Source organism: Sturnus vulgaris, chromosome 16 (assembly GCF_052056855.1).
Source record: "Sturnus vulgaris isolate bStuVul1 chromosome 16, bStuVul1.hap1, whole genome shotgun sequence".
Lineage (NCBI taxonomy): Eukaryota > Metazoa > Chordata > Aves > Passeriformes > Sturnidae > Sturnus > Sturnus vulgaris.
The window spans coordinates 7,113,940-7,139,838 of NC_142258.1; the positions used below are offsets into that span (position 1 = coordinate 7,113,940).

Sequence of the window (25,899 nt, forward strand, 5' to 3'; positions counted from 1 at the left end):
GTGCTTAAATGCCCCAGATTCCAGGCTTTTATTTAAAGCCCTGCTCTGTGTGTTGCCTCGCCTCCAGAGGGGCTGGGGCCCTGGGACCCCACAGGTCTGGAAAGCTCTGACAGCCAGCACTGGTCCCTGTCATTGCACAGGAGCCAAGGTTTCATTCTGCATTTAATTTTGTCTCCATATTGAGTATCACAGCAGGAACAGACACATAGTTAATTCTCAACCACATCATATTTTACTTACATCAATTTCTTTTAAATAAATGCTGCTGAGCCTTAAAAAGGAAAACAATTAAAATAGTTACACACTAGAAACAAGGAATCCACTTTTTAAAAATCGTTACAACTGGTTACACATTCTTGGCAGAATCAGAGTGGTGCTCAGTAGCTGGAGCTGGTGACCAACATGATGCCAGGGCCTGTACGGTATTTGTTTTCCTTCTCATTAAGTAGTTTTAGTTTCAAATCAATAAAAGCAATGATGTTGATCAACACAAACAAAAGACAGGTAGATTAAAGAATATTGCACATGTATATCCAAGCAGCATTTAACCACAACACGCCCTCCCCCACAACCCCGGGATCCCAGCACAATCTGTAAGAAAAAATAGTGCAATCACTGAGCCTGGCCCAGCCCCGCCCCGGCCGGGCTCACTCCCCCTGCAGCTCTGAGCTGCAGCGCCGCCGTCCCTGCAGCCCCTGGGCTCTGCCACGGCCACCATGTGCGGCCACACGGTTCTCACACACATTCACTTTGGTCAAGCGTTCAGCTGCTGCGCCAGCCCACACAGGCTCGGCTGGAGCTTCTCAATCTGACCCGTTCTGGAAAAGCCCAGCCTTCAGCACAGAGACACCATCTGTGCTCTCACAGCACAACAGTCCCCGAGGTCGCTTAAGAGGCACGGGCACTAAGACCCTTGTTCATTTTATGCAATGTGAGAAGAGTACTGAAATCCACTTAGGCATGAAAGTGGAATGTGTCCTGAATACCTGAAACTTGCAAAAAAAGCCTCCCAGGTCGTCCTTGAGCTGTGGTTATACTGCACTGGGGTTGTATTCTCGTGTTTGACAAGACAGACACGATCCATGTTCCTGAGACAAACTGGTCAGAGCTTTGAGCACAACATCTGGCATGTGGTCTGTGATCATCTTGGGACTTATTAAAATGCTGCTGAAGACGGTTTCGTTTGACCATCTTGCTGTATATTTAATATCTGAAGAACACAACCTAGGGAAGAAACACAGCACAAATACAATGGCTCTGTCAGAACTGGAACAGGCAACACGGAGACTCTGGACATGGCTCAGGTAGGAACTGGAACCCTCTCACAGCAGCGGGTGGGATCCCAGAGAGCTGCAGCTCTGCCCTACAGCAAACAGCTGGAATTGCTGCCATGAAATGTCCCAGAGGGCTGAACTGCACCAAATTACACTGTGCTTTAACAGGGAAAGAAGCCATCAAAGATTCAAATAATCCTTCTCCCAAAACCATGGAATACAGCCTGAGCAAGGAGGGGGAAGGCATTAAACACTGCACATTCATGTGGTAAATGTCAAATTTAGGGAACAAGACACAGTGGTATCAATAGGAGACCAAGCAATGTATTTAATGCTGCAACATAGGATGCACCATTCTTTAAAATTAAATCCCAAATACATGATGGGAGTTCTTGTGTACTAGGCCTACTTTAAAAAACTCCAATTATGAACTGCTGTGCTGTGGAGTAAAAGACAGAAAAGAAATTAACTCAATAAAGTAGAAGAGCAGCCATTGGGAAAACCTGCCCAGGTCAGAGGTGTTCAAGTATCTACCTGGTAAAACCAGTATTAAAATTGTTAGAAATTAAAGATGTGAAGCTTAAACAAAACACTGATCTTCTGAATGGAAGGAAAGAAGTGAATTTCTTCTCCAATCCTTTCCTTTTCTCTTTGTAAGGGACAATTTCTCTTCTTCTGTAAGATATGTCTTATGCAAGTTAGAAATGTTCTTATTTCTGTTTCAGAACACTAGAGGATATCAGAGCCTGCCTGGCTCTGATACAGCCTATAGGCTGTTTCAGGTTGCTTTGTCTAAAAAAACCCAACATCAACAAAAAAACCACACAAAAAAAAAACCCTGAACACGACATTACCCCAACAAAGCCACAATTCTCACACTTCCAGCAGTTTCAGCTTTCTGGTGTCTTTGTCCCATCTTCCTGCATCCACAGAAAAGCAGCAAAAACTACAGGAAAAACTACAGCCTATGTGGGCACGCACTGGGTATTGGGGCAGCTGCAGCTCTCCTGCCTCGCTGGGTCAGCATGACAGGCAGTATTGCACCTCTCTGCAATCACCAACATTCATGGGACTGCTCAGTAACAAGGCATTTTGTTAGCACTTCACCACTACCAGGACACACTGCACATCTGCAGTCTCGGGCAGGAGCTGCAGCCTGGCAAAGCTGAACTTGTCAGTCCTGGTGTTTGAAGTCCTCACTTCAGCAGCTGCAATAAATGGGCGGGAAAAGGCATAAAGAGAACAGTGTCCAGGGCTTGAAGTGAAACAGAAAGAAGCTGGGAGGCACAGAATAGAAACTGAAAACTGGGTAATGTGCAATAACCAAAACTGGGTACTGGAGATGCAGCCAAGTCACAGAGCTGGAAATGTGTACTTCAAAAGGGACAAGGAGCTGTAAGTAGACTAAGGAGACAGGAGAGTGGAATTCATCATGCCACTTACCTCCTAGAGCTGCATTCTTCAACAATGTGGATAATCTTTCCAGGCAGATACAGATGAGGATACTGAGGGGGTGAATTCAAGTGTGGCTCCTCCTCAAGGGCATTGTACGAAGGTGACCGATGGACCATTAAACTCTCCTCGGCCAGGAGGGGCTGGGTCAGGGCATCCTGGTTCCTTCCATCCAGCTCTGTGGGGAAGTCATCAGGATCTCCTCCAAACACCTCGTACCAACACCCCCGCAGCAAAATCTGGTACTGAAATCAGAGAGAAGAACAGTCCAACTGAGGTTTGGCATCTCTTCAAGTAACTTATTCTAGTTGTGTGCTTGCACACACTTCATCTGAAATTATAATTAAAAGATTAAAGATTACTTTAAGCACATGCTCCCCAAACTTTGTTTGGTAATTCCCGAATTTTCCCCACAGTAACATTCATTTCAACAGTACAGATCCTAAGCCTTCAGTAATACTACAGAAAACACTACCATCTTTACCAGCTGAATTACTCCATCTGGATTCTGCTCTGCAGGTTTAACTTTTCATGCACCTCTAACTTCTAACTGTCCATTATCTTATTCTGTATTTAGGATGTCACACAGACCCTCTGCTCATCCCTGGGACTACATGGAAATCCTGTGGGTATGGCAGATTCAAATTCAGATGTTCAAAAATGGCAGTTCTAAATCTTTAAGTCACACCTCTGTACCTCCAGTACCATCCTGCCTGACACCACACTGATCCAGCACGTTCAAAACTATTTCCCATTCACAGTAAAAAGTGGTAAAGAATTAACACTGTTACAGAGAAGCACTTGCTTTCCAAATGAATTCTGACAGTAATATATAAGTAAAACCAATAATTTGCTTACTTACTGGTACCATTGTTACACTATTAAAGTTAGAAATCTTGCTGACTTTACATAATTTTAACTGTCTGGGGTTTTGGTTTTTACCTATTTTTAATAGTTTCCTTTTATCAGATAATTTCAGGTCTTTAATGTTGTAAACCAGTATATTTGGACTCTTACTGAATCCTAATTTCCAACAACACAACTTTATAGGATAGGAGAATAATACAAATGTCACTGAATTAAAAGCAAACGATTTTGTTCTGAAACACAATTTAAACTCTCAGCTTTAGGACCAAAAATATGCACACCAGCAGTTACTACATTAAATTTGGGGCATAACCTGGGTAACAATTCCACAATTTTAACCAGGAACTGCATTTGGTTACCTTGGGTCTGTTGCAGTTTGCCACAATTCTCACTATTCTTCTCTTTAAATCCTCCATGTTGGGCATACTTAACCTGTTTAAACACAGAGAACAAAATGAAGCAAAGCCCCCCACTGTCTGCTATCAAACATATCTCAAAATATCAATTTTAAAGTATTTTCATCTCACCTTGCAACAAGGTCTTTTCCAACAATGACTGAAACAATGAAGTGCTTAGTGTAATCTGCAAGTGATTTGCTTAAAAAAAAAAAAGAAAAAAGGCATTTAGATGCACTAAAGAAATAAGCATGCTTTAATTTTAGAATGGTCATTATAATGCAGTAAAAATACAAGCATGTGGCAGCACCATTTGCTGTCAGTGCCTCAGTGTGCATTCAGACCTCCTTGCTGAAGGTGACAGAGTAACTTCAGTGCTGACTCTAAGGGTGTGTAGATGTCCAACAGGCCAAGGCAGACAAGTCAGGTGAGTATTTTTCTATAAACTCTAATTATACTGCCTGACAGAATTCCCCAGATGTGTTTCATTCTGTAACACTCTGCCAAGAACTCGAGTCTAACTTCAGATGGAGCAAATTAATTTGAGTGGAGCGTGGGGAACATACAAACTCTTCCCACAGTCAGCCCACAGCTACCAGCTAACACACCTGGCAGCTGCCTTGGCTTTCAGAGCTTGGACACAGAACCAAGCAACAGAAGTCTCTCACCTTAAGAGCCCTCCTGGGGGAGAGAAGGCGTAACAGCGCAGTGTGGGGAAGGAGTTCCTGAGCATGATGGCCAAGATGGACGCTGTCCCACCACCCAAACTGTGACCAACTATCACAAGTTTATATTCCTGCAGACAGAAAGACAAACTTAGATGGACTCAGAAAAATCTGTGGGTAATTTTTCTGACAAATCAAAATATTTGGAAGGTAACTTACGGGGGCAATTGTGAAAGCCTGGTTTAAAATTCCATCATTTATTAGTTTTCGATAGATGTAATTTGCAGCTTGAGTGATTCCCTACAAGAGAGCAGTTCAGGTTAGAAGGGTATCTAATCTGAGCTGTGATACATGGATAGTTTAAACACAACACCATCACAGCACAGCTTTTTGCAAAGCTGGTCTTTGACACCCTCTTGACAGAAGTCTGGTTATAACCATGAGGTCTGTATGTATTCCATGTATGAGTTAAAAAGGCTTTGGACATGAGGACATAATCCTTAATGAGGACATTGAGTCTGACAAGAGGATTAAAAATTCTACCTTGCAGTGCCAGAAGGCAGTATTTGATGCACCAAACCCTGTAATAATTTGTGCAATCCATCTGACAAGGAGAATATTCTTCTGTTTAACTAAGGATCCCAGGTATTTATAGCAAAGAGCCACAGGCTGCACACACCTTATGCACAAACCCATTCTCCAGAACCTCCTCCAGGGTCAGGTCTTCACAGTCCGCTGACAGATCAGTGAGAATGTCCTGTGAACAAAGCCCTGGTCAGAGCTCCCTGCAGGGCTGTGGGGCTCAGGAGTCGTGCTCTGCTGCTCACCCCTGTCACAGGGACATCACCAGCTGGCTGCCAGGTGTGTGAGCAGCACAACACATCCCACCACACACCACCAACCCCAGCAAACACACAGCAAGCACAGCTCCAAGCCTGGCAACTATTTCCAACTGCAGACACCCCCATTATGGATGCACCTCCACTCACAGTGACTTGGAATTATCCTGCCTGTCCTCAACTCTCTCTTCCAGTAGTACAGGAAATATTATCCAACCAAGGGCAGAGGGGCTTACAACTTAAACCTGGAAGACTCCTTCCTGTGAGTGAGTTATTTTAACATGTGCCAGTGTTAACACAATTTCCTCTAGGTTCTGGGAGTTCACTCATTTCTATAAAGCTAATTATTGATATCAGATGGATGATACCTCAAAAGACAAGGTTCCTCTCACTGCAACCACAATAGCTTCTTTTTTGTGATCCAAAGCAACAAAAAATGGAATCTCATAGATCTGGAGGAGAAAAATGTAATTAGTAAACACACCAACATTTTGTAAGGGCAAGCACTTGTTCTCACCTTCTGGAAGCTCTCACAGAGCTCCACACTGTACTATGGAAAGAAGCTGAATAGGTCTCTTATTTGTTTAGTCTAAGTGCCTTTTTTCAATACTGAGACAGATTTCTATCAATGGTTTTGTGGCTGCTCTGTTGGATTAGAAAAGAAATCCAAACTGAATGTTTTCATTTGGTTTTGCATCTTACACTTCATAAATGCTGAAGGCAAACTAGACCCTTCAGCCCTTGTTTTCCCTGAATTAATCACTACAGCTTGCTGAATGCCTGTCCAGATTGTTTACCTTGTTATGAAAACTGATATGGATGAAGTCTCTGTACTGCAGTCCTGTTATTTTTAGGATGGATCCAAAGTGAAAGTTATGACGATCACTGCCCGTTATATCAGAATCTGTTGGTCTATTTCTGCAACTACAAAACACAGAAGAGAAAAAACTTTCAGGTTCTAATTTTTTAGGTTTCCTTTCAAGGAATCAAACTCATTAAAATTTGCAGAGGGCCTTCTGCCAGGAATCAAAAGTGCTTTCTTTTTGCAATAGCACCAGTAAAAATTCTGATGCAAGATGTTACCTCTGCCTTGTTACAGGACCATTGGCAGAGCAAACAGTGCAGTAAGATAAGAATTCTTAGGATTACAAGCCACTGAGAGAAACTACAAACAAGGAAAAAGGAAATTCAAGTACAGCAATCTTATCTCATGTTTTACCCACAGTATTATGTGATAATTTTTTTCTCCAAGTGATTTATATTTCAGTAGACTATACGGATATTTTATATTAATAACTACAAAAATCATTCTTTCAGTCACAAGTATCAGTGGTCACATAGAGTAATCCTACCCAGCAATATACAAAATGACATACTGACCATAAACATTTTTGAGTAAAGGGGTCAAAAGGAACAAAAAGGAGGCTGGAGGGACAGAGAACTTCTGCAAATTCCTTAGGACAGGGAAAACTATTGATAGACTTTTATTTCTATATGTAAATCTGTGCCCAAAAGGCATCTCTAAAAAGCCTAATTTTAAAATATGTTTCATTTAATTTGAATTCTTCCTTTGTCATTTTGCTAAATGAATATTTTTTTATCTCAATCACAGACTCTTCCCATGAAAAAAAGCCAATCTGTTTGAGGGTGAAAAGACATTGGAATTTTTTTTCTCTGAATTTCTGAAAGATAACTCTAGCAGTCAAGCTCACGTACTCCTAAGAGTGATATAATTTAATGCAACAAAAATACTACTATTGTAACTATTTTATTTCTGCTAAGACTAGTTAAATAGAAGACAGCCATGTGTTTTTAAGCTCTTGGGTCAAACCTACCAGTCACCATTGAGCTTACAGAGTGCAGTATATGGGTTGGTGTACACGTAGTAGGGCCAGCCATAGGCAGCCGCAGCAAACAGCATGTAGTGAGCAGCATTCTCCAGCTCAACATCCAAATCATCGGTCTGGAAGCACACAGGGAAAGAAAAGGAAACAGAGAAAGGGAGGAAGGTGTGTTAGGCAGCCTCAGAATAAAACTGAACACAGGCTAGTGAAAATCAAGGCATGACAAAATACACACTAACCAAAAGGAAAACCTCAAGGTCTAAGAGGAACTAAAAATTGCCACTTGTATTTCAGAAAAAAGTCTGTGTTTATTTTTGTAGCTACACAGCTCAAGGATCTTGAAAAGCTCTCACTGAATCATTTTCTTCCAATACTGATATATTGATAAGGTCAATGCTGAAAACAACATTCACTCCAAGTATGTTACCTAAAGATGTCCAAGGGAAGGCTAAAGAGTCTGCAGCAAATCTCTCTGGTACAGACTTTTAAAGCACAACCCCATCACACTGGCTGGATTCAAAAGGAAGTTGACAGAGATGCACTGGTTGAAGTACAACTACATAGATGTATGAAACACAGGCTATAAGCAGGGGAAAAAATTTATAAAGGCACTTTTCCACTGAAGACCAGCAAAAATCAGTTAGCAAACTAACTCACCACCTGCAAGCATTTAAAATATGCTTTTTTTGCTTCTTACCTTGTCTGGGTATTTGCAGCAGACAAACAGCCCACAATACACACTAGAAAACTAACTTCTCAGTTCTGTGTAAACAGTACCAAATATTCATTCTCCCTCTGTTCCCTTTCTCTCCCAACTGATCACCAAGGATCAAATGTCTTAATGGTTCCTTTTTTGCACTTAATTCCCCATTCAAAGTTCTACTCATGCAAAAGCAGAAAAATGTTTTTCACCCCAAACTTGTTTTAACTGCATTTATTAATAATGTACATTGCTATGAATTTTTATTGCAGTGTTTACTTTTATTAAAAGAATAAACAAAACAAAAAAAACACCAACAAACAACCCTTTCCATAAAGAAATGCATTTCAATTTGATCTGATTTTCTGGAATCATTACACCCGTGGCTGCACCAACCCTATCTTACCACAGGAGATGATGGAGAATGACACAGGACTTCTTCAGGCTCTTTGGGGCAGTTTTCCATTTTATCTTGCTCTTGATGGAGCAGAATCAAACCAGCTGCTATGTCACTTGGCACCAGGTCAGTGTCCTGTACAAAGACATGGAAGACTGTAAAACCATCCCACACCTCAACGTGGCAGAACTCGGAGCAGGAGCAAGGCTCTCCCTCTTACCGAGAAGTAGTTGCGGAAGAGCTCGGCGATGCTGGTGAAGGCCACCCGGTGGTCGTCGTCCTGCACGATGCAGCAGCACAGCAGCCTGATCCTCTTCTCCCACACCCTGGTGGCAGAGCTCTTCACATTGTACAGCAGCTGCCCCGACTGGCTGCTCTCCAGGTTGCGGCTCACACCGTCGGGCAGGTAGAAAGTCTTCTTCCCCCCGAGGGGGTCAAAGACAATGACAACTCCAATGACGGTAAAGACGATGATAATCCAGCTGCCAGACAGGAGGGAGTGGGATAACAGACTGTGAAACCAGACACTTCTGACAAGTGTGCAAGAAATCCCAACTACAGATCTTGGCAGACAGAAACCAAAGCTGGGTATGGAATTCTGTCTGGAGACCTCTGCTGCTGTCCTGAGGCTGCAGCTCTTTGGACTGTGCTTGCAATACTCCGGGCGCCAGAACAAGGCTTGGTGGCTCAGTTTCACACAGGGCACCAAACCTGCAATCACAGCTGAGTGCTTTGGAAGCAGCAGCACAGAGGAGTGGCAGCTCCATTTTTCACCACCAGCTAAGTGATCAAGTTACTACATTCTTCATATTTACCCAGTTTTCTAAGCTCCCATTGCCCCTCTTACCCTTTCTGACCTTCACTTCCTTTCCTTCCCTGCAGGACATGTTCTCTCTCCCAAGGCAAGCCGCTCTTTTAGGGAAGGATACCAACCCATTTTCCTTTTCCCATACACTGTCAAGCTCAGATTTGTGGGGAGGCACCTTTACCTTGCAATAACTGTCCCAATGACGCCATTTATCACAGTCTTCTCACACTGCACGCTGTTGTCTGACACCCACACAGCTCCTACAACAGCCCAGATGAATTCAGGGAAATAGAGAAGCAGGCGAGTATAAAGTATTTTGGGAAGTGATTTTCTTGGGCCTGGATTAGAAATTGTTCCTGAAATTAGAGAGAGAATTTAAAATAAGAACTGTTCATGAATGCACCTCAAATACATAAAATCCTATCTAGAAATATGAACTTTCTGGGCTTTACAGAAAGTAAGAAATGTAAGTGAAACTACGAAGTTCTTTCATACTAATGGAAAGCTATCACTGAAGCTAAGAAAAACAACAGTGGATTTATAGCTGTGATTCTTAGAATCTACTCTACTAAAACTCCAAACAGCTCTAGCCAGAGACAGTTCTGCACTGAACTGGAGGCAGCAGTGCTGTGCCATGCATAAGCCAAAGATGCATCCAGGAGCACTCGTTCACCTACAGCTCCGTGTGACTCTTGAGGCCTGCTTTTATTATTCTATTTAACTTTTAGCTGGTTAATATTTCATTTTCAGATGCTATTTTGCTGGGATACAATGAAGGTTTTTTTAACAGAGTTGCTAAATAATAATAAGAGAACAAAAGTAGAACCATTACCAGGACAAATACTTCTCAGGCTATTTTCTGTATTGTTAGTTTATTAATAACTTCTTCGTTTTAGCACTCTAAGGCAGTAAAAAAGGGAGTAACTTTTGGCTAGCTCATCTCCTTAAACCAGTCTGCTGATCCCAGGGAAATGAGGTAGTGGGGTGTGCGTGCTCAGGTGTAGACAAGTAATTTGTAAAGGCTGCAGAAAAAAATAACAACTTTGGGAACTGTTTTCCAATTACAAAGCTGTGGTTCACACCCAGTGATAAAGCTGTTTCAAAAGCCCTTAATCCTGAGGTTGCTTTTTCCCAGTCCCATGTTGCAGCCTGTCCTGCAGCAGCGTGGTTGCTTACACAGACACAATCAGATGGAACTGTGCGTCCCTTAAACAACTTTTCCTTTCTCAGCACCATCCCCAGGGTGTGAGGGCTCCAGCCAGGCTCCCTCAGGACAGCACAAGGGCTGGTGCAAGACCAAGCACACCCAAACCCACACGTTCCAACCAAAGTCCAACACACCTCACCCTTTGTTTTCCTGGAAATCTAGCCTCAGAATTCTTCAATTTCTTAGTTACAGTGGCCTTGTAGCTGTACTTTCATAGCAAACAAGATTATTTTATCACTGCTATTTACAGCTACATCTCTCACCTCTGCAGCTTTGGTTAGAGCCTGGTGCTGACAACACCCTGGACACGGGTTTGACCCCTGTATGGCCCATTCACTTAAGAGCTGGGCTCAATGATGCTTGTGGGTCCCTTCCAACCCAGACTATTCTGTGAAACTCTGATATAAACATCACGGTCTGGCTGATCTTACTTCCCCTCCTCTGGAAACTCTAAGAAAACCAGTAGTCAGATTCAAGGCCAGAATTATCATCCACACCTCTGCTCTGTCATAGTTTCTCTTCATGCACTCTCTTAAAATTGCTTAAATGGAAAGAAGTAAAAATATTTATTTACAGAAGCATAAATGCTTATTTTCAGTGAGTCATGAGAACCAATATATTAGAAACTGTGGAGTCTCATGTGTTACTCCAGAGACCACACACGTATTTCAAATTAATCTTCTTAACATTACTTCGATGATCAGGTGCCTCACCAGAAAAATGCTCTCCTAGCAATTTTAACCCAAAATAAACCATTTCTACAAATAATTAGAAGTTGCATTTGGGTCCTTACTTCAGCCATTCATTTCAAGCTCTCCTGCTCTATTTAATAGTACTCATTTTCAGTTTTATAATGACATTTATACAATTCACTTTTCTGTGTGTTTTTTCCCCAAGCAGCACACTGCAGCTAAGGGACTTTGACAAGACATGACTAAACCTGCCCATGCAAGGCAGAACTAACAGGATACTTCAAATGATTCTGGATACACTTCCCTAAATTCCTGTCAGAGAGGTGGAAGTGTTACATCAGAGATCATACATAGTTTTCAGGATGCTCTGATGGCAATAAACCATTAGCTGCACTAACCTGTTGTATCTATTTATTATGTTAGGTTCCAGACTAGGCAATACTATTAAAGCAAACATGTTAATGCTGATGGAGTTTTTCAAGTCTGACTACCATGGAAACACTTCAATTTTTTTGGTAGCTTTTAATGTCAGCTCCGGATTAAAAACACACTTCTATTACAATCCTACTAGATAAACACAAAACAAAATTATTAACTATTTACCTTGCATACTGACGTATACAAGAGCAGACAATGCACATATTATGGAAGCCAGAAGAATGATGAGGCCGAGCAGGTAGCTGTGGAGCAATCCTCCCCCGGGACAGTTAAACTGCCCTTTGTGAACCGTGTAAAGGACAAAAATCCCAATCCACCTGCCAGGAAGGGAGATAACAACAGTTACAGCAGGAAGGGAGAAGTGCCTGCTGTGATCACCTAATGGGCAGTAGTGGTCTTAATGAAAGCACCGCACAAAGATTAACAGCGAGGGACCTGTTACATAAGGAAAGTGTCAGGATGAAACCACGACACCAGCACTCAGCAGGAATTACACTTCAGCTGAGTGCAGACCGAGCCACCTGCTCCCTGCCTGCTGCCACTCCGTCCCTCCCTCAGATCCCGAAGCACCGCGGCCGGCGGGCACAAAGCCGTCACCGTATTAATTACGAAACCACACGAGCGCTTCTCGCAGATTAAGCCCAGCGGGTGAGGGCGGCCCGGAGCGCAGCGGCAGCGCGGGCACCGCACGGTGCGTGCTGTGCCAGGGACCGACAGCGCCCGGGCCGCGGGCACCGCTCATCCCGCCGGCGAGCGGCCGGGCCGGTGGGCAGCGGCCCCGGGGCGCGCCTTACCACACCAGCCGGACGAAGAGCTCGAAGGCTCCCGGGAGAACGAAGTCGTCGCTGCCGATGGCCCAGCGCCGGCCGAACAGCACGAGCCCCGGCATTGTGCGGGTCCCTCAGGGCCGCCCGAGTCCCACACGCCTCCCCCTGCCCTCAGGCCTCACCGCCCGCAGGGGCGGGCACGGCCTCGCGGTGCCGTGACGTCACGCGGGCCCACTCCGCCCTGAGCACCTCGCCCCACCCCAATCGAGCCGCGCCGCGCATGCGCCTGGCGGGAGCCCCGCCCCATCCCGGCACGCGCGCGCGGGGTGGTGGAAAGGGCGGTGGCGCCAGGGCGCGTGCGCGGTGCGGGCCCAACGGGAGTGACGTCACACCGCCCCGGAACAGGACTCCAACAGGACCCCTGAGTGACGTCACAGGGCGAGCAGTGGGCAGGGCCAGGTTCCGCTGGGCTCGGAGCAGGGGAGCCAGGAGACGGCAGCAGCGCAGCTGTGCGCAAACACTGGAATGAGAATCGGCACTCACTACGGAGATAACGGCAGCAAATTAAACTGAAAACAAAACACATACAAACATTGAACCCTCCTCTGCACCAGGCTGAAGACTTGAGCTCTTACTAAACAAGCAGAACTCAGCCATCATTGTTTCCATCAGTGATAACGCCAGAGCCTTAAAATCTTTTTATTTCAATACAGCAATGACATTAAGCAACTCATCCTTACCGCAACTTTTCATCCAGTTCCAGGCAAACAGAAAACTTTCACACTCAAGAATGTTAAAAAAAAAAAACAAACCCAAAATGTTTTCACCATTTCATAAAGTGTTTATTGAGGATGGTAACACAGGATAAATCATGCAACAGCTCAGTAAAAAAAGGGAATCATTTAAAGGATGAAGAATGGTAACTGGTGCTGCTGATTCTGAAAAGTTTATAAAAAAAAATATTAATTGTCCAAAAGTGACATCGAAAAACCACTTGAAGCTGAACATGGAAGTTGCTTATAAAGCATTCATTAATAAGAAAATGTAGATATTGTTTAAAATGATCACCCACAGATTTCTGTAATCAACAACTTACAAGTCTCCCATTCCTACAGCTGTAATGGTGGAGCAGGGCTGGACATTCAAGATATTTAACCTTCTGTTCCTGAACAAACACAGCCACAAACATTTGCCAGTAATTAACACAATCGCATCTCTTACCCCTCACAATCTGGGCTGCCAAGTGCTTTCATTATTGGGATTATCTTCCCAGACATCATGGCATTACAGGAAAGGGCCCGTCCTTGTGGCCTCAAGTGATTTCCTCACTGCCCTCTTGCCATCAGTCTGTTTTAGAAGGGGAACAAATACAAAGTGTGACTGTTCCCCTTCTAGCACCAACATGTATTTTGAATAAGGAACTCCAAGTCAGCAGATGGCACAAAGACTGGGCACCAGCACATCACATCAAACATCGGTGGTTTCAGATTTTGAGTTGACATATATTCACCTTTTGGAAAAAAAATAAATATAGTGGAATGAAAACTGAATCAAAGGGAAAGAACAGATGACTACCATCCATCAAGGATGCACATATTTGTGCACTGAAAAAAAAAAAAAGAAAAAAAATCAGTCATTTCAAAGAAAATCTTGAAAATTAAAAAAACGTTTGCACTTGTTCCTGGTCATAAACAATCTCACAAAAATCTCACTTTTGGAACTATTCCAATTGAAACCATACACTGAATTTATTAATACAGTATAAGTTTCTTTATGTAAAAAATCTTTATACATAGTAATAAAAAAGATAAAGGCAAGATGCATCAAACAGAAATCTGCTGGTTGTTTTTCCTCCGTTCTTACAGAGCCGCTGATGACTACCTGCACTATAAAGAGCTGTGTTTCTGACTTTCTGTCTCAAGCATCTTCACCTTTGCTTGTGATAAGGATTGTTCTGTCCAAGCATCCAAAAGGACAGATGCTGGTGATGTTTTGGCACTTACGCTGGCAAACTGAGCTTCTTTCCCTTGAGAACTGCAAGGAAAAGTGGGAAAGAAAACAGTCAGCAAAGTGAAGTTGTGATGCAGGAAAAGCACACGCTGTTAAAATGTCAAAGGGACCAAAACCTTCCACACCAAATGGGTCCACTGCAGACAATCCTCCCAGGCTGCCTCTCTCTCTTCAATACATACTGGTAAAACTGGAATTAACAATTCTAACCTAGCCCTCTTGTGGCACCCTGGAGCTCCCATGTTTCATCCTTATAGGACATACTAGCCCCTCATCCCAGCCTCTTACGAATTATGACTAAAATAACACAGCCCCATGCAGCTTGGTTACATGATGGAAGCTGAAATGCGAGTAAGGGCAGAATTATCAATGCACTCAGCAGAAGTTCCTGCTTCTACACTCAGCATAAACAGAAACATCCAAAACACTTTCCACTCTTATGGTATTTAAACCACTGAGAAAGATAAAGATATGTGTAGGCATGGGATCTGCGTGTAACAGGGTACACGGTCAGGGGAAGCAGAAGGATTATGCTTATCCATGGAAGGAAACAGCAATATATACTTAGCCATACTTAAGTTTTTCCAAAAGTTCATCAGACCATTTACACATTTATATTCTACCCACACCCCCAAAAAAATCCTCAGAAATGTCCCACACTAGCAGAAAGTGTACTCGATAAATTAAGGATATTTCAGAACTAATTTGCACACAGAATTAATGAGCTCATAATGGTGATGTAGCAGATCCCTATGAACCTGTAAACTGCTACATTCCACAACCTAAAGCTGGAAGTTACTGCATTCCTTACCTTTTGTAACATACAAATAGAAGAAGTCACAGTACAGAACGGTCTGGACCACACCAGCAACAACAGCTATGAGGTCAAAAAATCCCTCAAAGTAGTAGCGCCAAATCCAGTTGACTAAGTACAAGGCACGGTACAGACCCAAGAAGAAAAGATAGTGAGTAGTGATGGTTTCTGCTTCCCCAGTTTTGCTGATCATAAAAAGTTGAGGGAGAATAGCAACCGATTCAAGATAGATGGAGAAGGTCCACAGTATCTGAAAGGAAAAAACCACAGGTCTATCCAACTGTCTTACTGATAACAGCAGAACAGGAAACGTTTGACTTGGCTTGACTTTTTACTCTCTAACAATGTTATGGATGAATACCTATTCATCCAGGTACAGTATTTTGGCAAACTTTCCCTGGTACAGGAAAAACTAAGTGAAAGCTTCATAAGCAAGCAGCGGATGGGAGGAGGGAACTCTCCTGGCAGCCAGCAGACTCTCCAGAACAGCTCTCTGCTGAGCTGGCACACACAGATTTACTTGAGGGAACTTGTGTGCAGCCAGTTCACATTACCATGAAATGCAGCTTACAGAGTCCATGCTGAGAAAGCTGCAGGGAAGATGAAGTCCTTTCCCCCTCTTAATGTTCTTCCATTTTTTATCTATTTGTTTAAAGAGTAAGTTAACACATAAAAATTTTAAAATCTCTCTCGAAGCGTTGCAATTCAAATTCCTTTACTCTGTAATATTAATCCCAATATAAAAATGCAGCTCAGTCGACATGAAACAACCATCTAAAGTTACTCTCTATTCTGTAGGGGAAATTACCTGTTTGAACTCTATAATTACATTTTTACAATACTTTTTTTGCAATTAAACACATAGCTGCATTTTAAATATAATGCAATTCTTTTTAATAGTCCAGACTATTTGCAATTCTATAAAATTTAAGTAGTAGTATAATTCCTTGTTTTCACCAGGTGGCACCAACTATTCCCAAACTGCATTTTTGGGGATTTCTTTAACAAACAGAACAAAAGGAATTTTTAATTAATACAACCGTAAGAGTATACTGGGAAAAACACAGTCTTCTGCTTAATAAAATAATCAATACTGATAACAATGTTGGTCTCCTGAGGTGCCTTAAATTTGCACAGACATCTAAATCACACAGATTCATTAGGGAAAGCATTAGCCTGAACCTACTAAACACAGACACCCTTCAACCATTCACTGGTCAAGCTAAATACGCTCATCCTCACATTAGAAGTATTTTAGCAAAAAAAATACCATATCCTGCCCACAATCAACTCACCTCCAGTGGAGAGAAGTCATGATTGACAAGAAAAGAGAGCCCACCAACAGGAACTATCAGGAACTCCACTCGGAACGTGTCATGGTTTCCATCGTAGGTGGCCTTGAACTTCATGTAGATCAGGTACACAGTGGCATACGAGCAAGCGATGTAGATAAGCTGAGGGCAAGGAAAGAAACAACCCCAAAACAATCCATGGAGGTTCCAGGATTAAATCAAATCCCCTGAATAAGCACTGAGAGGAGTAAGTGTGGTCTTTCTGATTCTCTGCATTGTTTATGTGGTTTTGCAGGCTGTTGGTGCTGTTTAAATTTTGGCAGCAGAGTAGTAATTCCAAATGAGTTATTCTAGGCTCTACTGGTTTTGTTGCTTTTGAAGGCATCACATGCCCATGGCTGAAGTGACTGCCCAAAGGTGAAGACCCTTTCCAGAACTAAGGAAGTGACTGGAGAAGGAATACACATTCTGCAACTGCAGGGGAAGCACAGGCCCCAAACATTTAGGTTAAAAATGTGCAGGTGCATACACACAATAACAATGGAAGGGGCCTTTCTACATTCAAAAAACCCAGCATGGTGTGGTTCATGTGGCAATTACAAAAAAAATTCAATAAGCCCCATTCAAACAACCATTTAACATATCACAAGCTGACTTTTAAACATCTCTAAAATCTGAAGAGTGGCAACTGGACACTGTTCTTCACTAACCAACACAAAACCTGCAAGACTAAAAGACTGAGAGAAGCAATAAATCAGAATTCAATTTGAGCTGATGTCTAACCATTTTGAATGGTTATGGCACAGTAGACCTTATAGCTATTCCCTGTGACATAAGCAAAATGCTTCATTTTACAGGTGAGAAAACACAACTAGAGAGAATCTAAGACTTTCTAAAGGTCAGTCTGCCATCATCAGGACAGAGCTTATTGTCCTGGAGTCAACACAGTACAGCAGACTAGACAAATATTTTAGCTTCTGCCAGTTTCAGCACAAAGATTAAACGTTCCAAACCATTTATCACATTAAAAAAGGTTCTTTGCAACAGAGAAGTAACAGATTAAAAACCCCAATGTTTGCAGATGCTATTAATCACTAAGTGCTCTGCTCACAGATACAAAATCCTACAAATACTGTATTAAGGAGCTCAGAATCCAATGGTTCTGCTACAAAAGCACCCCAGCTGAGTGGAGATAAAGAACCACAGATCAGGATACAGGGAACCTTTACTGTGAGTGTAAACTAATCACAGCAGGTGTGGTCATAGAATACACTACAAGTGTGATTGAATCCAAATTTCTTATATTACAGATTTCTTCATCTCAAGAATCTCAACTCTCAACTTCTCAGCTAAAGTTCTCTCAAGTTCTCAACTTTCTCAACAACTGTGTAACATTATATACTCCTACATATATATAGATATAACACAAAACTGTGTTGGGACACTCAAGCAGCTTCATCTTGACACTAAAACAATGGGATGTAAAGACAATTACATCCAATAGTCTTTCTAGGCAGTGACCTTTGAAATTGAAAGAGAGGATACCATTTTAAAGTATTTCCACATTCACTCCTTTTCTGATTAGGAGGGCTGCAGAACAAAGATGTGGTCATGGCCCTGAATCAAAACCTGTAAATAAATAAATGGCAAAAACTCCCTACCTGCTCCTTTAGTGCACCTAATGGTACCTTCCAATCAGAAATTATATATGGAAAAAGCTTCTGTTTCAAGAGTATTTTATTTAATCCACTCTTCATCTATACTGCTAATATTAAAATTTAAGCAACACACATTTTACTTGCTGGAAAGCAAGTGTGAGTTTAAGATACAAAATTTTACTTTACAGTATTATTTTGTTAATTCTTCAGTACATTATGCCTTACTGATTATTTTGTAAATTTATACTAAATTAAATCAAAATTACATTAAACTCTAAATTAAACCTGAAAAACATTAAAAAATCCAAGAATAAAGTAATTGGATTAAAAAAGCACAAACATACTGCCCTCTCCCAGACTACTGCTTTATTTTCTTGTACTAAGCACCAGAAGTTGCAGGAATGAATAAATAACAAACTCAGGTTCAGGCCCACTGACATTCAGTGGGCAAGTGACAGGGATATAACTCACAGAAGCTGCATTCCTTAGAGTTTACTTTTGTCAACTTTTGATCAGCCTCTGACCAGACAGTAGCTGCAATTCTGGCAGTGCATCCTGAATACTGATTTAGCCTGTAGTGAATCAAAGGAGATTTACTTGAGCTTTAATGTCTCAATTGAGAAATACTGTTTATTTGAACCATTTTTCCAAAAGCTTTTATTTCAATAACCAAAATGCCATTTGTTCTAAATGTCACAGTCCTGATATAAACAGTTTTTTAAAATTGAATGTAGAGTGCAGGAAAAAAAAGCAGGATTTTGAGTCCATCTTCCACATTCTTGATCTAAAGCCCATCTAGAACTTACTCTGTAACAACTGTGCAGAGGGCCATTCAAAGTGGCTTTTATTAATGAAATTATGCACTCTGCATGCAACATCACTAGCTTTTCTAACTCTTCAGTATACTCTACCTTCATAGATGTGTTATACAATGAAATGAATGAAGTGAAGAGGTCCAGGTAACGGGTAGTGAAGACCAGTGCAAACAGAAGCTGGCTTTTCCCAGAAATACCTAAAGTGATAAAGGAAATAATTAATTATTCAGAAAGTGATGAGGTGCTTTGAAAGACTTGATACCCGGGATAAGAAAGGATATATCCTTTATTTTTAAGCAAGTTGATCACAAAATTAGGACAAAATCCAAGCTACCAGGCTGTACAAACAGAATTCTAAGCCCATATAGCTCAATAGTGTGAAAATAAGTTACCCTGTACTGGAAGAGGTGCTGGCACTACACAAGGTTTAGAAGTTACTCTCAGCAGGTAGTGTCATCTCCAAAAATATCACCTGCAAGTTATCTGTTCTTTATTATCACTGAGAAAGCTGCATTAGCTTTCAGTTCTCACGTGCCTCAGAACTATCTTTAGATCTGAATAGCTGGAAAGGTAGGAGAGCAATAGACAGAACAGACCCAGTGACAAGCAGAAGGTATGCTGGCACCGATAATGGGATTTTAGAGGAATTAATAGATTTTAAAACATAAGGCAATTCAATACACAGACTCAATTTGCCACATGGTGAGAAAAACATCAAACAATCAAACCCACGTGTTATTATGTACTAAAACAAAATTTTAAAATGAGAGAGAAGTGAGATAAAATGTCAGACATCTACACTGCATCTTCAAAGCAACTTTCGATTCTAGGTCAAAGCCCCAATGTCAAAACGTTTGTTTGTACTTAACTTCAAGCACTAGAGCACAGTTAGAAGCATAAAAGCTTTGCACAGTCAAGCACTAAAAGCTTCCGAAAACCGAGGTGAAGCATCGCTCCATAATACTGATGTGGTGGTGTGTCACAGCAGGGGGACAAAACAACCCACTCGGTGCCTCTATCTTGTTATTCCAATTATTCTTGTTTTCAGTCATCCAGGGTGAAAATAATTGAATCTGTTCAGCTAAGCATGCAAGTCTTGTTCAAAAAACAAGAGGGAAAAATACTGTGTAGGAGAGGGTTATGATGCAAGGCTGAAAATCCCTGTCCCTTTATACAGAGATATTTCTAGAAAATCTTTTATTAACAGTGCCATAAAGCAATTAGGAGAAGGCAATCTGCTATGGCTATTGAAGTCCTTTTTCACTCCAGTTTAAGGAACATGGAATAAACTGCTCCAGATTAAGGAATCTGACCTACAAAGTACAAGAATGGCTGAAACAGTAACAATTAGAAAGGGTGGTGTTTGCAACTTTCACACGTGAAATGTCTGCAAGATGAGTCTGATGTGCCACCTATAGAACAGCCCAACAGCAGTACAGGGAACATAAACCACCTCAAAACCTGCAGGCTGTAAAACTGTAAAACACAAGCTGCAAGCATTACAAAAAAAAATCACCCCCCCATCCTCGCAAGGAAAAAAACCCAAACAAACCAACAAAAAACCCCCCCAAACAACTAAAAAAAACCCCGCGAACAAACCACCTCCCGAAGTTTAGAAAAAAAATACATTTGACATTTCTTGAACTAGAATCACATTGCATAGACTGAAGCAGGACCCTGGGCTCATCCCAGGTGCGCCTGTGGCATCACAACTTGCCAATAAAATCCTCCAGCAAGCAAAGCTGTCCTAAAGTCAGAATCCACAGGACAAAGAAATCCACCTGGACAGACGACAGAACAGCATCACACTACAGAATATAATTAAGCTAAATTATTTAGTATGCTATTTTCTTTTAGCAAATAACTGGAAACAGAAAAAAAAAAGAAAAAAGAAAAAAGCATATAAGAGACATTAATTATTGATAACAGCTATAAATTTGGATCTGGCTATACTGTCATAAATACATATCATATACTTGACAAATTCTTCTAAGTCACTGCCAGTCTCACCTCCTCAATCCCAAAGCTGTAATTTTCATTAAGGTTTTCAATACTCTCACTGATTTTTGAATCTTTAGAATAGTTGTGAAATCCTAAAACCCACCCTTGACTCAAGATTAAACTAATTTAAGTTAAGTAGCCTAGACTAGGAAGGGTTTAAATTGTAAACCAAAGGCCTATGAAGGGACAGGCAAACCGGGAGAAACATCTAAACCATGAACAAAAATAGGGCGAGAGAACAGGTAAACATACAGTTGTACGACTTTTATGCATTTCAGAACTTTAGGAAATGTATCAATATATCACAGCACTGACCCTGGCTCACTGCTGCCAACTGCAATACACTGAGGCTACAATGATGTTGTTATTCTCATCTCCTCCCTTTCCATTTACTCCCACAAACATTAATTTGTTCTTGAACTAAATAAAAATGGTTTTATTTCTTCTTCCAAAGCTCTAGGCTCAAATTTGGAAGAGCCAAAGCTCTCCGTTTTGTTTCATCCTCACATGTGGAAAAGCTCCTTCGACCTCTGCACTCCAGCTTGGCTGAAAGCCACAGCATGAAACTTTAATTCAGGTGATTTTCACAGCCAGGCAGGAGGGCAGAGCTGAAACTGCAGTACTTTCTTATCAACTTCATTTTGCTGCGGTGAGTCAGGTAAGGAAAAACAGGTAGGAGCAGAGGCATTGAACTGTGGAGTGTGTACAGCACTTAGCAACTATGAACTGCACATCACAGCCCCTACAAACACAACAGTTCTTCTAAGGAAGATTTGAGCCATACTTTGCCATGGAAACTTCATAGACTTTTTAAAATAAAGTAGTTTAGTTCTGTACCAAGTCCACATCAGCCATAGAACCTCTTCTTTGGTTCTGCTAATAAGTACCACCATTAAGACTCCAGTGTTTCCAATTTAAAAATCCAAACTAATTTTAAAGACAAATTTTCCGACTGAGAAAGAGAATACTTTCCTTCAAAGAGAGAGAAAAAATTTGAAAGATACCTAAAGCAGCAGGTTTTGAGAAAATACAGAAAAATTAGCAGCAGCTATGGCAAAGCACCGTCAAAAGCCTTCAACTTAGCATATTATCTGGTCCACAACAGACACATAGAATTGAGTTACAGCTACATTACCTAGCAAAAGTACTACACATTTACTATCTCCACTACTTTTTTCTAGTATACAGCAAATAATTTGACAGCACTGGAACTGTAGGTCACCTTTAACACTTGATAAATGGCACAGAGAAGTGCAAATCAATTTTCAGGCAGTAATTTGCACTGCAAACAATGTCATTTGACTTGAAATGGGTAAGAAAATACATTCTGAACAGGACAATGTCTGAAAGCACAGGATTCCTCAAGTCTCATGAATTTCCTAATTATGACAGGATGCCAATAATGGAGTTACCTACTACATTCTCCATGGCCCTTCCTAATGATTTTTGAACTGTTATTTTGAGTGGCAAACATTTTTTCAAATTCTAAATTTGGAAACTCAAATAACCAGACATGCAAAAAACTGTTTCCCTGCCAGCTCTGAAATTCTTAAGTCATGATTTGATTTGCTTTTCCCTTGCTCTCTTTTCAACCTACTGACTAAATAAGAAAAAAAAAATTAAGTTTCTCAAGCACAGAAAACACAGACTGCTTCAAAGTGCAGGTGAGCCTAGCCTTAGCTATCTGCTTCAATTAGAGGAGTCACTTCTTAGGAAAGAAAATGGGGACTCGGAGTCTTCAAAAACAGCAGGTTGCAGCAGAGGTGCACAGGCTGTGTCCCTCATTTCCAGCTGCTTTTACAGGCCTCTGGGTTCTCCTGGAACAAAGGCCTCACACACAGATAAAACCAGGAGAGAGGAGTCGGCACCATGTGGTTTGCCAGCTCTTCATGGATCACAGCCTGCAGTTAGAAGCCCTTATTTATTTTCAAACCCTCTACTGCTTCAGAAGGGCACAGTAAAGTGGCAGCTGGTTTGCCCATGTTTCCTTAGTCACCAATAACCACGAGGTATAAGTTTATTTAATTTTAAAATGGCTCTAATAACCATACATTGTAAAGAAACGGCAGAAAACCCTCTAATAAGAGGCTCTTCATAGCTGCTCAACATTAACTGGTAACTACTTAGGAGCCATTATCATGTATGACTTTACAAACATATGCAAATGTATATTTACAAAGGTTTCATCAATAGAAACCTCAACTGACAACAACGAACCACTAGGAGGAACAGAATAGAGCCCCAAAAAGAAAATTCTTTGCTCGTGTTCCTTTGAGGTATTCACCTTCTTCTCATTCTAGAAAACTTGTTAGGCCTCAGACACCAACACGAATCCGAATTTACTCCTGAGGACTCAGGCAGAACTAGAAGACATCAAAAAAACAACTCCTGACAAACACATTCCTGCTTCCTTTTTTTTCTCAGGAAAAATTAATTAGGCAAATATTTTCTACTGAAAGAGCTCAAGCATGTGTGTTTGTGTGCAGGGATGCTGGCTAATTTGGGAAAGGGGAGAGCTGTACCACATATGTGATATAGGCCTGTTTACTTTTCTGTCTTGGAGAAAGCTGTAACAATGATTGGTGTGAGGTTACTTTCTTATGAATAAACCCCCAGTAGTAGAGATTCTCAATCACAACTGGCATAAGGAAAGCAACATCAGATCACTTTTTAAGTGGAAAGATGGGATGAGGTCACATTGTACTACTATGTAAATAACCTCATATCCAAAGGTCACTTATGGATCTCTTGGCTCAAACCCTATCTGAATTTCACCTTTGCAATAGAATTTCTCATTTTCTTTCTTCAGACAGTAAATGATATTTAGTTTTTAGATCACTGACCCTCCTTCTGTTCGTAATCTCAACTGCATTTCTCAAACACAGGACAAAACTCCCCAAGTTTTGAGTTGGAGGAGGCAAGGCCTTCTCCTGCCAGGTCCAGGCAGGATTCCCGTGATGCCAAAGCCAGGTAAGAGCATGAGCCAGGTAAGTTCAACAGGAAGGTGCTCTTGAGCTCACGACCTTAGGAACAATAGTTCTGTACTACCACTGCATGTGGGCCATGGAGTCACTTGCCTGACTTCTTTTGTAAAGTTAAGGACACTTTTTACTTAAAGTCTGTTTAAAACCAAAGCTATTAGTTTATTTTTAGAAAACAAAACTATTCATTTGCTCGGGTTTTTTTATGCTATCAAGTGATTAGCCAGTGATTTGACATGACAACATACAGAACCTGTGCTTCCTCCTACCTATAGTGTAAATCTCTTTCATTTCCCCATTCTCAGTTATTTCAGGGTATAATTTAAACTAATTCTTCATGCTTTTAACTGTAAACTTTACAGATGTATCTGTTCAACAGTGCTAACCCGGTATTTGAACATCAACACATGGTAAACTGATTTCAAGAACAATCGCCCTCACTAAAGCTCAGTGGAGAGAAGACAAAGTCAAACCGTTTGCCGGCTTGACTCCCGTGTCAAACTGCCGTGCACAACTAAACCAGTATTCCCAGGGCGGGCGGTCCGATTCCACATAACACACACGGCGAGCAAATGCCCATTTTGAATGACAACAGCTCCCAGTTTTCTGACAGAAATCAGCTATGCTGCAGTTACGGGAACTGCCTGCAATTCCCTCCAACCACCACACCGTACAGCCGAAGGGGGAAAGCGAACCACGGCACAAGGAATTGGAGCACGCCCGTTCGGAGCGGGGGGCGGCAGAGCGGGGTTCGCCCGGCCGGACCCGGCGCAGCTCCCGCTGCCACGTCACACAGGCCCGCGGCTCCCGCCGGGAATCTCCCTCCTACCGCTTCCTACTGCGAGCTGGCCCGGCCGCCAGCAAACCCTCCGCCAGCCCGAACAGCGGCACGAAACACAGCTCAATTCCTGCACAAAAGCGAAGGAGAGGGGGAGCGTGAGGCCGCCGCGGAGGGAAGGGGAGAGCGGGGAAACTTCAGAGGTTGCGAACCGCGAGTCAGCGGCGGGCACCGAACACACAGAGGCCGGGCGCGGCCAGGGCAGGCGAGGGAAGGGATGGAGGGACAGAGGGATGAAGGGAGGGCGGCTGCCCGCCCCGCGGGGGACGAATTCCTCCCCCTCCTCCTCCAAACCGGCCTCCCCATTCATTCGCCTGCCGCCGGGCAGTTACGTAAGGAAGGAGCGACCCTCCCGGACACAGCCGGAGCGGCGGTGCACAGGGATTAAAGTACAAATAATAGCAACCACAACACCTTTCAGGGAATGGCAGCTCCCGCTGGCGCACCCCCACCCCGGAGCGAGGATGCGGCTCCTCCTTCCCCCTCTCCCGGCTGCTCACCCGCTCCGCCAGCGCTGGATTTGGAGGGGGCCGAATCGCGGGGAGGTCAGGAGGAGGGCAGAGCCCCTTTCCCTGCGCGGAGGGGAGCGACCGTCCCTTTTCACCTGCCCGGGCCGAGTCCTGCCTGCTCGCCCCGGGGGCCCTCGGGGGCGCCCCAGCGGGGTCAATCCCCTCCCCGCCTTTCCCCGCTTCACCAGGGCCGCCTCCCGGGCCACTGAGACAGGCAGGAGCCCCCCCCGCCCCAGCTCGCTGGGCTCTACCGGGGCGCGGTCTTTCGGGGGCGATCACAGCACCCCGCGGCCGCGGCGAGCTCGGGGCGATGCCGCCCAGCCCCGGCGGGGCTCCCGCGGCGCTCCGCGGCCCGGAGCCGCCCGGCCGGTCCCGCCCCGCGGCCTCCACACGCACCCGCGCAGGAGCGGCTCTTCCAGATCTTGAGCAGCAGGATGATGATGGCCGCCAGGTGGGACAGGTCCCCGGTGAGGCGGAAGATGTTCATGGCGGCGGCAGAGGCGGCGGCGCAGCCGGAGCCGGGGAGCGAAGATGGCGCAAGCTCAGCGGGCACCGAGCGACGTGGCCCGGGGACGTGGCCAGGCAGCCCCGCGCCGGTGCACGCCGGGAAGCGGGGGGAGCGCCCGCCCCGCCCCG

At 43.1% G+C, this 25,899-nt stretch overlaps 2 protein-coding genes across 2 annotated transcripts; both read right to left on the minus strand.

The window, feature by feature from the left end:
* Positions 1–149: 149 nt before the first annotated feature.
* DAGLB (diacylglycerol lipase beta) lies at positions 150–12,633 on the minus strand. The gene is made up of 15 exons (XM_014869481.2): positions 12,373–12,633; positions 11,744–11,895; positions 9,423–9,597; positions 8,654–8,915; positions 8,443–8,568; positions 7,328–7,455; positions 6,290–6,416; positions 5,861–5,944; positions 5,333–5,410; positions 4,873–4,953; positions 4,657–4,784; positions 4,121–4,189; positions 3,953–4,025; positions 2,718–2,971; positions 150–1,224 (listed from the first exon to the last, which is right to left on the minus strand). The coding sequence occupies exons 1-15, from the start codon at positions 12,465–12,467 to the stop codon at positions 1,032–1,034; spliced, it is 2,025 nt and encodes a 674-aa protein (XP_014724967.2). The 5' UTR covers positions 12,468–12,633; the 3' UTR covers positions 150–1,031.
* Positions 12,634–13,163: 530 nt separating this feature from the next.
* KDELR2 (KDEL endoplasmic reticulum protein retention receptor 2) lies at positions 13,164–25,892 on the minus strand. Its single transcript, XM_014869470.2, has 5 exons — positions 25,660–25,892; positions 19,031–19,131; positions 16,465–16,623; positions 15,167–15,419; positions 13,164–14,379 (listed from the first exon to the last, which is right to left on the minus strand). The coding sequence occupies exons 1-5, from the start codon at positions 25,748–25,750 to the stop codon at positions 14,345–14,347; spliced, it is 639 nt and encodes a 212-aa protein (XP_014724956.1). The 5' UTR covers positions 25,751–25,892; the 3' UTR covers positions 13,164–14,344.
* Between the last annotated feature and the right edge of the window lie 7 nt (positions 25,893–25,899).

What these genes read in the sequence shown, in the direction of transcription:
- DAGLB (XM_014869481.2), bottom strand. Translation starts at nt 12,467, where the DNA reads ATGCCGGGGCTCGTGCTGTTCGGCCGGCGCTGGGCCATCGGCAGCGAC. An exon ending in AGGCTTTCACAATTGCCCCC is followed by an intron (nt 4,785 to 4,872) that starts GTAAGTTACCTT and finishes TTCTGTCTGCAG; the next exon opens with GAATATAAACTTGTGATAGT. An exon ending in GGAAAAGACCTTGTTGCAAG is followed by an intron (nt 4,026 to 4,120) that starts GTGAGATGAAAA and finishes GTGTTTAAACAG; the next exon opens with GTTAAGTATGCCCAACATGG.
- KDELR2 (XM_014869470.2), bottom strand. Translation starts at nt 25,750, where the DNA reads ATGAACATCTTCCGCCTCACCGGGGACCTGTCCCACCTGGCGGCCATC. An exon ending in TGTATAACACATCTATGAAG is followed by an intron (nt 16,624 to 19,030) that starts GTAGAGTATACT and finishes CCTTGCCCTCAG; the next exon opens with CTTATCTACATCGCTTGCTC. An exon ending in CTATTTGTATGTTACAAAAG is followed by an intron (nt 14,380 to 15,166) that starts GTAAGGAATGCA and finishes TTTTCCTTGCAG; the next exon opens with TTCTCAAGGGAAAGAAGCTC.